Genomic DNA, 14,425 nt, shown 5'->3' with positions numbered 1-14,425 from the left:
TTTAAAAGCTCCGTTTCATAAAGCTTCTAACCATTGCTTCCATTAAATTTGAGCTAATAGACTAGAGGGAGTGCAGCTAGTCAACAGCACCTATCGCCAACTCTTGGGCCTCTCTAGTCTGATCGGATAGTGAAATTTGGCTGTTACTCTTGTTCTAAGTTATCTTAGATTACTTAGAACAGTGTGTCCTAACCATTAGCACTTGGATCGTGAATGGTTTGGTTTGTTATTAATTTCGCGCAAGGCGACACGCGGGCTATTTGCGCTAGCCGTCCCTAATTTAGCAGTGGAAGACTAGAGGGAAGGCAGCTGGTCATCACCACCCTCCACCAACTATCGACCTACTCTTTTACCAACGAATTGTGGGATTGACCGTCAGATTATAACACCCCCACAGCTGAAAGGGTGAACACGTTTGTTGTTAACGGGGATTCGAACCCGCAACTCACAGATTGCGAGTCGAGCACCTTAACCACCTGGCCATGCCGAGCCGGGATCGTGAATCCTAAAATGCTAAACGTTAAGACACATTTTAATAAGTAAGCTAAGGTATTATCAGAGATTTTCCAAAACTAATGTTATGAAATAATATCAGTGGCATCCCTATATTTAGAATACAGTTTAGATCAACTATTATGGTGCAACATGAAATTTATATGGAAACAAGTTTCAATACTTTGATGTTGATCTTTGCAGTTCAACGTAAAAATGTCGAAACTTGTGTTCATATAAATTTGGTGTTAATCCATAATAATGGATCTAAACTTTTTCTTAATTTACTTTACATTTAGTTTACATTTACCTACAATCCCTTTGTTTATGTTTTTGCAAAACAAGCGCAATGTGACCAGTCATATGATTTGATATGCAAATGTTCATTTGTTAATACAGATTTTTCTGTTAATGAGGCGTATAGTCTTCTCAGACGCTAACACAAGTAGAAGATCGAAATGGCTAGCTTAAAATGAGCGGATAAATGAGTTGTTGGAATAATGTGTTTCATTATTTCTTCAAAGTTGCTTCCAGTTCATCAACACTACTTCGAGGTGAATCAAGTATTGCCAAGCGTCTTAGAGCACCTCATTCGTGTCCAATAGTATTCAAGTCCAGTGAGCGTGCTGACCACTTCATTCGCTGGATATCCTCTTTTTACCAGGAAATTACTAAACAAGGGAACAAGATGGATGCGTGTTATCATCCATTAGAAGAAAGTTCTGACGGAACTGCACCTGCGTATCACACAACACTAATGGCTATAAGACTACATCTCTATATCGTATACTACCGCCACTACCACATGCATATCTTTACCCCATGAAACTGGGTTTTGATATGGTTCCTGAGATTCTGTAAAATGTGTATCTGACTTCAATACGAAATGTTGTTCGCCCACAAGTCACTTGACCAATCCACATGTTCTTGAGATTACTGAAGACTGGTAGTGTCGTGGCAGATGAAAAGAGAGAAATCACTCCACTGGTTGTCTGACCTAAACCAAACTTCGTGAAACCTGTTTCCCAACATTTACATGCGGATTTGTTGCTAAGATGCTGTTCTGAACTGTTAAATTAGTTTGGGAGCTGAGATTTTTCCGGTTACTTCGAGTCCATATTAGGCATATTCAGACTACAGTTAAAGATGGTAACAACAATCGTTTTTGGAACCCATTTATGTCTGAAAGTTAACCTTTCGGGTAAGAAATTCGTTGTCGTTTAAACCAGTTTTCCTAATTGTTTAATACCCGTTTTAACAAACAATCAAACGTCTTAATAGTAGGTAGGCACACAACGATTTGTAAGCATAAGTTTTATTGATGGTGTAATATACTATAAGTTTTGACAGAAAATTGGTCTATCTTCTTCTTACCAATTATTATATTAGCATAATGTGCTTCCTTACTAAAGAATCAAATAACGTGGTGAACCAACATGCAATGACGCCTGTAAGACATAGAAAAAAAATTAATTCGCAATTGAATTTCATAATCCTCTTACTATAATACTAATTACTATTTTTTGTTGGTAATATATTTATCTTGTTGTAAGAATTTCGTTTTAGGAGTTTTTATTTTCAGAAAGAAAATAATACATATTTCGGAAGCCAACTATATTTTTTTTTAATAAAACAGGTTTCAAGTTCTTTACAGTGTGAAAAATATGTTCGCTAATTCGGATTTCGTTCTTACTCTAAAGTGTAACCGAGTCAGTCTAAATACAGCTACTGTCAAATTATGGTCATTTTGTTGGATTGTCAGCAAAGATATATACCCTGTCTGTATATTCAGATAAAAGTGTTGGTGATCCGAGAGCGAGTTTACATCCTGCTATGCACACTTTGTAAGACTTGTTGCATTTAACTAGTTATAATCCAACTTATTTCCATCAAAATTATGAAAAGTTCGCATTTCTTTGTTGGGGTCTTGGCATGTTTCACTGTCGATCTGAATATTTCTACATATTCTGTTGCTGTTCAAACAGCTGAAAACACAAAGTTTCTTTACAACTCAAATGTGCATGTCGGATCTCATGATAGACCATCTGGCACTTGATTTGCCTAAAATTGAACTTAATGGTTTTCCTTGTCATAGCTAGAACAAACAATACCTTGATTACTTTCATTATCCTTTAATTATTTTGAGCAGTGTGTAGACCAGGTTTCACTTCTATTAAATTATAGTTATGTTTAGATTTTGTATTTTATATTTTAAACTTTAAGTTCAACTAATTTGATCACTTCATGCTAAAGGTGTCCGCGGGGACTCGGCGGTAATTCAATGGACTTATAAAGCTAGAAATCGGGTTTCGATATCCATGTTGTGCAGAGCTCGTTGTGAAGCTTTATGCTTTATAACAAACAATCAAGTGAACCACGATAAAGTTTTATAACGCTGATCTAATGTTGAAATGAAATATTAATTATTCATGCGATTGAGTGCGATAAATATATTATGTTTGTTACATGGAATATCATTTGGAACAAATTAGGTAGTTTTAATGTTCGGAATTATTAACGCAGCGCATAAATATTTTTAACCATTATTACTGAAATAAGGAGTTAAAAGTTCACACACACACACATATATTGTGTGAAGACATTTCAATTGTGTTACTTCTTCGTCTGTTTCTTTTTGATAGAACTAATATGATATGGTAGTTTTTGTCAAAATTGGCATCCTTATTGAAAATGGTGAGATGTTCCAGTGTGGATAACCTTCTCAATTCACACCTGCATGGTAGAAGTGTGGTTTGGATATTTATTAAAACACTTCACAAGTTTTGATATAATATTTTGAACGTAAATTTAGCACTGGATGTGAATAAATAGTGTCTAAAGAGAAAGAAGAGTTTTTGGTACAAGGTTTGAAAAATGTAAGTTTTTAGTTCAAAATTGTGGGTAAATGTTTGATGTTAAGGCCAGGCTTAGCCTATTGGTTAGAGTGTCGGGATGCGGATCGAAAGGTCCAGGTTCAAGACTGCTGAAAACGTTTCGCACTGTATAAAAGTGACAGACAATCACATTATTCGATTTAAAGTGTCGACAAAGACCTCGAGACGACGTGTATTGCTTGATGACTGCCTTCTCTTTGATCAGTAGTTAAGAATTAGACTATACTTTAATCTTAGGTGTGTATGATTTGTATTTAATTATACTTGTAATTAAACATTATATTAGGCCTATTATTACTTTTAACACAACATTCTTAATCTAGTTCCTTAGAGATATCAAGAATTAGAAGGAGTGTATAATAATTGTATTTCAACAACACTATAATGGTCATATCCATTACCAACGACACGATTCGCTCAATCCAGAGCTCTTTAGGCTGGCTGAGATACAACAAGACACAGTAGTGGTCGGAATGCCATTTATATAGGCCATTTGTTACAACAACAGTTGTTATGGTGTGAACGCCTTTTACAAGCAGCCTCTGATTTTTTAAACTCACATGTGCATAAGTTGTCTTTCAGACTGAAAATATTCAATTCTAAGATTAAGTATTTGATTTTATCATTGCCCTGAAAACATAATTATTCCAAATGATTCTCGCTAAATACTAGGTTTTGATGTCAATGGTAAGCACAGCACAGATAGTCCATTGTGTAAATTTGTGCTTACCAACAACAACAAACAAAATTATTCCAAATGGATCAAACATTGCAATCTGTTTTACGGAAAAACACAGAGTAACGGCATCCTAAATTCTTATAATAGCAACATGAAAAACTTGCTTGTTACAATATAAAAGAATATGAAACATAGTTTATAATAATGATTTTGTTCATTGTAAATATGCGTGTTGCAAAACATGCTGCTATTTTTCATTGCGAGACGTACGCATCCCAAAAAACTGATAATACAATATCCACACTAAGGCTGACATCTGTTCATCGTATGCATGTTAAGCCTTATCAGTCTATATTCTGACAATACGTTTGCAACACACTTACATTAACATGTTATTAATCAGATATATTTTTTTATGTTCATTAACCAAGACTAAGATTCTCATGTATTCATTCTAAGCATGTTAAGCCTTACCAGTCTATATTTTGACAATACGTTCTCAACACATATATTATTAATCAGATATATTTTTTGTGTTCGTTAAAAAAATAACTTCAATTGGACAGCTGTCAAAAAAAAAGAATTCAATGTGAAGTGTCATCATAAAAATTATGAATCTACCAAATATTTTTACCCACCAAGAGGTTTTAACCGACAAGTACTTGGATTTAGTAATATAGCATTCTCATATAGCAAATTTCTTTAATTTTTTTTTACCTGGTTTAAAATGTTTACTACTTATGATTTAATGTCTTCAAAATTTTCTATTGTCTTTTAACTATAATTCGTCTGTTTGATATTTTTATAGCAACCATTTCTCTGCGAAATTGAAGATACAATTGGCGTCCCTTGTCTGTCGGCTGGTCCCGTCAGCTGCAGAGTTCGGTTAGACCGAGGGGGATACGTACCTGGAGAATGTATATGTATTTCTGCAACAATAGAGAACAGTAGTAAGATTACGATTCGAAAAACAAGAGCAATTCTATCAGAGGTATAGTTACTGAATATAATTAATTTATTATTATTGAGTGACTTCTGCCATTATTATTTATAATTTATTTTCTTGTTTTTACAATTGTCGACAATGTTCCCAGACAAATTGATTAAATTATTGTGTTTAGTTCCTTTATATATATTAATATATTACTGTAAGATAGGTAGTCTAGTGTGCCTGTAATAATATTGTTCTAAACAGTTAAATCGCAATAAGAATCTGCTATGTATGTTATTAATATTTGTTTTTTAAAAATCCCAAGAGATAGCGCTAGTGTCTCTACACTTTCGAAACGAATTGGCCGGATTGATTGGTGTTCATAAATATGCAGAAAAAAAAAAAAGAATTAATAATATTAACGTTTTCAGGAAGTCTGTAGACAATCTTATCATAACTAACAAAGTTAACAAAAAGCATGGTAAAAGCACGTTTAGATAAGAAAATATAGATATAAGTGCATTAAAGTTTCTATCTTTTCATATTTGAGAAATGTAAAATTTAACTGATATTGTTGCTGATATGGAGTACAAAATATTTTCCTCTTTCAAGAAATTATGATAAATGTTAACTCTTTCCTCCATTAGACTATTCAATACACCTCAAAGAGAAAGATAGTGCAGACAGAAACTAGGGAGCTAGCTTCATTAGAAAAAGGACGTGTGGAGGCAGGATCAACTGACCAGTGGAGAAATGAGATGATGTGCATTCCGCCACTTCCGCCGACAAATCTTAGGGGTTGTCACCTAATCCGCGTACAGTATGATATTTATGTAAGACTTTTGACGATATCAGTGTAAGAGAAATGTGTAAAATCAAAGAAACTTTCAACGGGATACGTTATAAAAACCATAGTAATTTATGGTGTTCTGAAACTTTATTTGAAAGCGACGTAGTATGTGTTTTCTTATATTAAAATACTTAATTACAACAAGTGACAAACAAATAAATTCATCTAAAATTGAGGTTTTTTAATTAAGTTATTTTTACTTCTGGTTAAGAATAGAGACTCATATTTTTTATCATTTAGTTTCATTATTTATAAATATACACGTTTAATAACACATGTCACTGTTTTTTTAAGAGGATCGCCCCTTTACATTTCAACAGCAATAACATGAATATTAGGTTTGTAGCCAGCCTTGACTACTATTCTCCATTCCATGCGTATTTTGAGCTTAATATTACGAAATTGATGTTGACTTTAGTAGTCTCATTATATTCTTTACAATGAATATAAAGGTTGTTAGCAAAATGAAATAGCTAAATAAAAACGATAGACAGCGCATGGCTAGGAATAAGTTATACTCAAAAAGTGAGGTAAGACATAAAAGTGCAAGAGAAAAAGTACATTTTCCCTGCGAACAACCGACTAAGTACAATTAAGGTTTATGTATTTAACTGATAAAAATAGTTTACACTCTAACAAATGCTAGCAATAACATTTGACAAGGAATATATATAAATACTCTTTGCCAAACAGAGGCCCATAGAGAGAGAACTACAGAATTTTGGAAAAGTTCGTTGGAAATCTGAGAATGTTTGAATATGAGTAAATGCTGTATAAGTAACGTATTCTGGTGCAAAGAACAGCTTAACTACTGATGATAGTGTTACTTGTCATCTAAGGCATGTTCTGCAACGGTTCAGGAATATAAGCCATAAGAAAAATTATTAATCCATTAGGATTTCCCCAAAGTTTCTTTTAGTTTATTTTTTAGAACGTATAGTACAAATCAGTGTTATTGTATTTCATCTCTCAAACAAACCGTACGGAGACAGAAAGTAAGCGAACGAATATTGTTAAAACTTTAGGTAAGAGAGTATCTATATTGTCACCTTCTTATGTTATTTGACAGTACATTCTAAACAAATAAGTTAGCTAGTTGTAATACATTCCAGCCCCTAAAAAAACAAAAACAACAACATCGAAAACCTGCTGAGTTAAAAAGTGCCATAGTGTTCGTCTGTTTACGCACGTAAACAGTATTTATTAATTAAGTAAAACTCGGATTGTGAGCCAATGTGAAGTGCTTCAACTTAAGTAAAACATAGTTACTGAGCCAAAGTGTTCACTTTCTTGAATCTGTACCACTAAGTTATAGATAAATGTCTCCCAGTGACTCAGCAGTGAGTCAGGGAGACATGTTTGGTGTATTAGTTATCAAACAAAGCTTTCCGGTACCCTCTTTCCTTTGTAAAAAATCTAAATAGGGATTTGAACTCCTTGCGATATCTGCATTCTGGTTTGCCCATCAGCGTAGCCTAATTTGTCCTTTTCTAGGTTATGATAGAGTTAAATCCATATCCCAATCCTAAATCTCTCACAAAACACTGTAGTGGCCGCATATGCTGAACATTAAAGCTTTATAAAGCCGTTCACTCTGCGGTTTTCACGAGTTCTACCAATAAAGATGGCCGAGGAAAGCCCATTGTAGTTTATTTTCCGCCGTAAGGTGATGAACTCCCATGCCTGCCTGAACGAGAAAACTTCTATTATTTTCTGCAAGAGGATCACAGTCCTGCAAAACCCATAAATTTCGCATTTTCGTGGCCGAATACTATTGAAGGATGTTATTTTAGTAGTAAATTGTTTTATTTTTGATGTTAACAGACTGCGCTCTTTATCCGAGTAATTATTAGCTGTGGCATAGCGGCTCATAGAACGGATCTGAGTTTTCTTTCCAAGTACAAAATTCTAGCCCTTGACCGATTTGAGATTTAATTACAGTTTTGGACTCATGAGGTCAAACCCTTTTGATTGATGTATTTGACTACGCCCAAAGTCTCATAAATTAATTTACTTTAATCCTGCCTAACAGAATGTCAAGAGCCGCGGCTATTGAGGATTCCCTCTTATTTAGCTCTAATTTGAAATACCATGAAACCCCTCTGTAGGCTGTAGTCCTTCCAATCTCCAGAATTCGGTCTTATTGACTCGTAAACTGTGTGTTAAAATCAATTATAAAACTATGGATTTTATTTCTTACCTATTTCTCGGAACATTTACTTAATATTACATCTTTCAGGGTTAAAGTATAGGTTAAATAGAGTGATATCCATTACATGTGTTCCTTGGCAGTGAAAGAGTTAGGTATGTGAACACTACACTGTGCAAAAAACAACAACAAACGTGAGCCACCATTATATCATTAATATCTAAGTAAACATCCTATTTTTAGCGAAATCTGTAAAGGTTTACATCTTACTTACAGAACATTCTGAGCGTGAGAGTGTCTAAAGTTTCGTCGAACAATACGTTTCAGAAGAAGAAAGTATGATTCAGTTTCAAATTACTCTGTTTTAGTAAATACCAGATGCTGACATATATAGTGTTAACATTTAAATTTACGTTTGGCAAGAGTACATTCTGGAATTTAACCAATACCGAACATCCCACTTCAGTAACCAGCTGAATCGTGTTAAAATCATCTCTTTATTACCTTCTTAAACTTCACTTTCTGGGGAAGAGCGTGATCTGATATTAACGCATTCCCTAAGAAAATATCACCTGTTGGTCTGGAAAGTGTCAGAATTATCACATGTTTGCGTTTACTAACACTAAATACAGGAATGAGAAATAAACCAATATTAAGAGATTTCACTCACGCAAACAACGTATTTGAGGCTAGAATGTGTCAAAATTATACTTTCGTAATAAAAGAATAAATTATTCAGTGGAAAGCGACCCTGTACTACCATATTTTACAAAGTTAATAATGAATCCTGGCCTAAAGGTGAATAGCTTTATTATATTTCCAGTTAAGTTAAGACCTCATTCTGAGGTTGACAATGTGTAATTATCATCATATTTTAAAGACACCATTCTGAGGTTGACAATGTATAATTATCATCATATTTTGAAGACCCCATTCTGAGGTTGACAATGTGTAATTATCATCATATTTTAAAGATACCATTTTGAGGTTGACAATGTGTAATTATCATCATATTTTGAAGACCCTATTCTGAGGTTGACAATGTGTAATTATCATCATATTTTAAAGACACCATTCTGAGGTTGACAATGTGTAATTATCATCATATTTTAAAGACACCATTCTGAGGTTGACAATATGTAATTATCATCATATTTTAAAGACACCATTCTGAGGTTGACAATATGTAATTATCATCATATTTTAAAGACACCATTCTGAGGTTGACAATGTGTAATTATCATCATATTTTAAAGACCCCATTCTGAAGTTGACAATGTGTAATTATCATCATATTTTAAAGACACCATTCTGAGGTTGACAATGTGTAATTATCATCATATTTTTCTTGATATGCAAATTATCAGGACTTTAATATGCGCAATTGTTATTATGTTTCTATTCATGTAAACAATAAATTTTGAGGTAAAAATAATCTAATTTTATCCCATTTCTACGTAGTTAATAACACATCCTGACATATGATATTACATTCCATTTAATTAGAATTATAAATTATTGCTCATTGCTTTCATCATTTCTACTTAATGTAACTCTCATTTTAAAGGCAACAAAAACATAATAACACTAGTTAAACTTAAATAAGGATTCGTTCCTGTGCATTTTATGTTATACTGATATAGCCCTATGTTATTTGATATCACAATACCTACAGATAGCACAGTTGTACCAAAGTACCTAATATGGTTCAGTTTTCTTAGAATCACAATCACATAGTTAGTAGTATAGGTTATAAGCAACATAGATGTATTATTAAAATCACATTCTCACCAATGTAGGATACTACTATTACATAGCCTCTATTTATCTGCATCATATAAATGGACATATATATCTATATATATAAAGTATTTTTTATATTTTCCAGTACGCAAACATTTAGCACATGGTTTTATATTTATAGAAACAAAATCAGTATATTTCCATATAATGGACCCACGGTGGCTCATCGTTAAATCTGAAAACGTACAACGTTACAAATGGAGTTTCGATGTGCTTACCAGCAAGAAAAAAAAAAAAAAAAAAAAAAAGAAAACTCACGCAGTGAAGCAGTTAAGGCAGTTAATATAGTTGATTTTTGTAATGTAATCACACATTCTCACCTAGATAAGTAATAGATTCGACACTAGATGGAGCTAGTATTAATATTTTTCTATTATGCAATTTTAATTTTAAAAAGAAAAAACCATCTACAGAATACAATCTCAATACATAAGAAATATGACTATAGTTAGTATACAGAATACAATGCCAGTACATAGAAAATACAACTATAGTTAGTATATGGTGTCTTTTTTTCCACAAATAGGTATTAAAAGTTTTAACGTTTGTTTCGTTCGTGATACTCAAAAGTCACGTAGCACGAAAATTAGATAAGTCACAAAAAGGAAACCCGATAACCCGAGAGCTTTCAAAATTTAGACCTTCCTCCTTTCTACTTTGTGTTATGATTAATCATTACAAATTACAATTAGCACGGACACAAACCATAAACTGCTCATTAACTCTTGTTCTTCCTGTTTTTTACAGTTTATTATCACGCCTAAAGGTCCGGAGAAGGAAATTAAGCTTCAGCTTCCTATCATGATAGCCACTTATCCGATACGGAACAGCGACGGAACTCTGTCTCGAAAGAAGGGAACGAATTACCCAACAGTGTTACCTATGTTTCGTTCATGGCTAAACACCGGGACAATGAACAAATGAAGCTAGAATTATTTTAAAAGGCTGGAATAGTGGTAAAGCTATCGTCTTTATTGAAATGTAAATGGTCAGAGGTATTTGGAAATATTTTTCCAAATAAAAAAAATCTTATTACATTTTCATCACCCATGTGATAAAGAATGGCTAGTTGTTACTATAGGTTACGCTTTTCATTTGTGGTAGCATAGAACTGAAGCATTTATACAGCTTTGCAAATTTTGGGTAATTCCCCTTTAACCACACAGCAAAATCTCATAATATGGTAGTATTATTATTAGTCAGGACTCTCCAAGAGTAGCCACAATTCTAAATTCCTACGGCCAGGTGGTAAGGGCGCTCGACTCGCAATTTGAGGGTTGCGAGTTCAAATCCCCGTCCCACCAAACATGCTCGCCCTTTCAGCCGTGAGGGCGTTATAATGTGATCTTTTCAGTAGTAGATACCTCATAGGACTTCTCAGTAATATAACCAGTTTTTAGCCGCGGCATAGCGGCTCTTAGGTTTTTTTTCAAGTTCAAACTTTTAGCTCACAGCTCCCTTATCTCTTTACAGTTTGGACTCAGGTAGTCAAACCCTTTCGATTGATATATTTGACTACGCCCAAGATCTCATACATTAATTTACTCTAATCCCGCTTAAATTAATTTCAATTTGAGGGTAGGCTGGTAGAGATCCTGATGAGTAATAAAATCGAATCGGGTATACGCGCTCCCGACGCTTGATATTGCTGGCGCACGAAAATATAGCTAATAAAAAGGGGGCAAAAAGTATCATAGATTAATTTAGTCTAATCCTGCTTAAAATAATTTTCAAGTGCCGCGGCAATTGATGATTCCCTCTTGTCTTTAGTTAGGAACGAAGGCTTTACCATATTATGTCATCGTCAATAATATGATCAAACCAATAAAGCAACAAATGGAAACTAAGGCTTTTTTCATAATACCTATCCAACAAATAGGTTCTAACAAAGGATAATGTTCAACAATTATAAATGTCACAGCTCTTAATTACTGCTTTAGAGCCTTGTCAGTAACGTAATCAATGTTCTTGTGCACTAATTAGAAACAAAACTCTAAAGATTTCCAGAAGTAACAACCAACCATGATCCTTTGTGGCTAACTATGCCAAGTCTCTTGAACTAAAACTAAATCATATAAGCAACAGACATAAAATACTGTTTTGTCTGTGGAACGGTAACCCCCTCTCCCTAAAAAAAAACAAAAAACAAAAAACAAATTGATTAAATTCTTTAAATGGGCTGAGGGTATGACCATCTGATTTAGTTTTTATTCAGTCTATTAAGATTAATTGTTAATAGTGATGTTTAGCGTATTCGACATGTTATGAGTATATATTTGTGTAATAATGATCAATATCAATAATTAATGTTTTCTTATTTTTACTATATAAAAACTTATTTATTGATTACGTTAGAATGATCAAAGAACTTTCAAGTACTTCGTTTGATTGTTGGTTAAATGGAGAAACAGCAAACTCACTATTTATTTTTAATGAGTTGATGAGCAAGCGTTATTAACGAATGTGGTTCTTACAAGTTTTATGTCGCTTTTCTTTATTTGTTTTGTTATTAAGCTCATTGTTGTTGTGTTGCTTAGCCACCAGGGGTGGATTTTTATATCAGTGTACATTGTAAGACTTTGTGTGTCTCGTTTGTTTAATTCTATTTCTATGATAAATGGGATAAAGTGATCACAGTCAGCTTTAAAGTTTTTAGCTCTTATTGGTTTATATATTATCATGTGTAAAACTGCTATTAAAAATTAAACACTGTGGCATAACACATGTTGTGACTTAAATTATGCACATGAAACTTTATTTCTCACTTGCTTGTGAATAAAAGGAATACTCTGTTACATGACTGGGTTTTACTAAAACTGAATAGAGATATCCAACAACAGTTATCAAAGCTCCCACTTATGCACATAATTACATTTTGCAATCTTGCATGCTTTACAATAAGTCAAGGATACATTTTTTAGTAACATTAGTTAGTTTTATGCTTGCGAATTACTATGTCAAGAAGTTTAAGTTATTTTAATCTTAGATTAAATTTTCCGGTAACAAAATCTTAGCGACAATCCATGTTTTAATCGTGTGGCAAAAAGCAGATGAAATGAATTATGCAGTCAGTAATTAAGAAAGAAGAAATTGATGTCAGAAATGGTTGACTAATCAGTCAGAAATTTGGTGCATTAAAACAGTCAGTAATGGACGTACTAATTAGCCATAATTTAATGCACTAAACAGTCAGAAATGGATGCAATATAGAGCCAGAAATTGGTGCATTAAACAGTAAGAGGTGTATGTACTAAACAGTTTCAAGTGGATGCACTAAACAGGAAGAAATGGGTGCATTAAACAGGAAAAAGTGGCTGCATTAAACAGTAAGAAATGAATGCACTAAACAGCCGGAAATATGTGCATTAAACAGCCAAAAATTGAAGTTAAATCACAAATAATAATAAATTATAATAAAACCGTTGGTCTAGATAGCCTAAGTAATTTCTGCTTAAACTGTACTAACTAATTAAAAAACCAAAACTGGTGATTAACTTTTTGTGTTGTTGTTGCTCAGCACGATAATTGGTTTAAAGCTTTGGCGATCTGTTAGAAGAATAGAGCTGCTATCAGTACTTAATTTTGTAAAAAATATAACTTTTAAAAATATACTGCTGGTGTTTGGTGATTTAAAAGTTTCAACTACTCTCACGAAGGAGCGCTTTACTAACAAGAAGCACAAACTGCTATCATTGGTCAGTTTTATATTAATTAGAAGTTCAAAATGCTCACATGTCCTGTTTTTCTACTCACCAGAAGTTGACACTGTTGTTAAGCTAAAATCTGATTTTGTGGATTTATCCTACTAATTGATTTCAAATTTACCTTTATACTAGTGTTTACTTGTGAAAACAGAACTAGAAGTTATTTGACAACCCTGTATCAGAAACATCGATTGTGCATTTCATTCTTGGGTCACGCGAAAATAAATCCATATATTTTCTATTTTCACCTCAATGGGTCTTGGTACCTTCCAGATAAAATTCTAAATTACACTTAAGTATTGACCAATTATACCGTTGATTTATAAATAGCTTTATTCTCAGGTTTGTACAAAATTATATAACACCATGATAATGAATTAATTTAGAATCACCCTGAAGCTAATTAGTTTAATGAAAGACGACACATCACATTTTCCAAAGAAGTGCCTTGAGGGACGAAGCTCCACAAACCTTATCTAGTTTCTTAATCTTATATATATTTTCTAATTTCAAATCTAGCTTGTTTTGTTTTGACTTGACTATAATAGTGTACTTACGAGTCCTTGGAATAAGGTATACTTAGCTCACATTAAGTCCATTCAAGATCAAGTATCTAATATTGGTTTAGACCTTTTAAGAAACGTCCATACGATAATTTTACTTGACATCCGAGCAAGTGCTTAACAACTGATGCAAGTATTATCTAAAACTGTCTCGTTCTCTGCACAATTGTAAAGACATTAATATGATTTAAGTCTATAGTTTATATGGGTTTACAGCTAAAACATTGTTTAACAGAAAGCGTATTCATTACAGGATGGAAGCGGCTTGGTGGCTAGGGCTCTAGACTAGGGTCTCGAATCTATTCCCTAACAATGCATGTCCTTTCAGAAATTGGAACATTATAATGTGACAGTCAGTCT

The 14,425-nt window shown here is 33.2% G+C and overlaps 1 protein-coding gene across 2 annotated transcripts in view; it reads left to right on the top strand.

Moving 5' to 3' along the window:
- LOC106478100 (arrestin domain-containing protein 4-like) overlaps positions 1 to 11,028 on the top strand; it is a 35,419-nt gene extending 24,391 nt beyond the window's left edge. For both annotated transcript variants that reach the window (XM_022381638.1, XM_013938617.2), the window contains exons 4-6: positions 4,874 to 5,056; positions 5,644 to 5,829; positions 10,546 to 11,028. In XM_022381638.1, the coding sequence (XP_022237346.1) occupies positions 4,874 to 5,056; positions 5,644 to 5,829; positions 10,546 to 10,722 (546 nt within the window). In that variant the 3' untranslated portion in view covers positions 10,723 to 11,028. The remainder of the gene's footprint in view (positions 1 to 4,873; positions 5,057 to 5,643; positions 5,830 to 10,545) is intronic.
- Positions 11,029 to 14,425: the final 3,397 nt, after the last annotated feature.

This window comes from Limulus polyphemus, unplaced genomic scaffold (assembly GCF_000517525.1).
Source record: "Limulus polyphemus unplaced genomic scaffold, Limulus_polyphemus-2.1.2 Scaffold180, whole genome shotgun sequence".
Lineage (NCBI taxonomy): Eukaryota > Metazoa > Arthropoda > Merostomata > Xiphosura > Limulidae > Limulus > Limulus polyphemus.
Note: the sequence above shows the minus strand (reverse complement) of the source record. Positions and strands in the feature narration are given on the sequence as shown.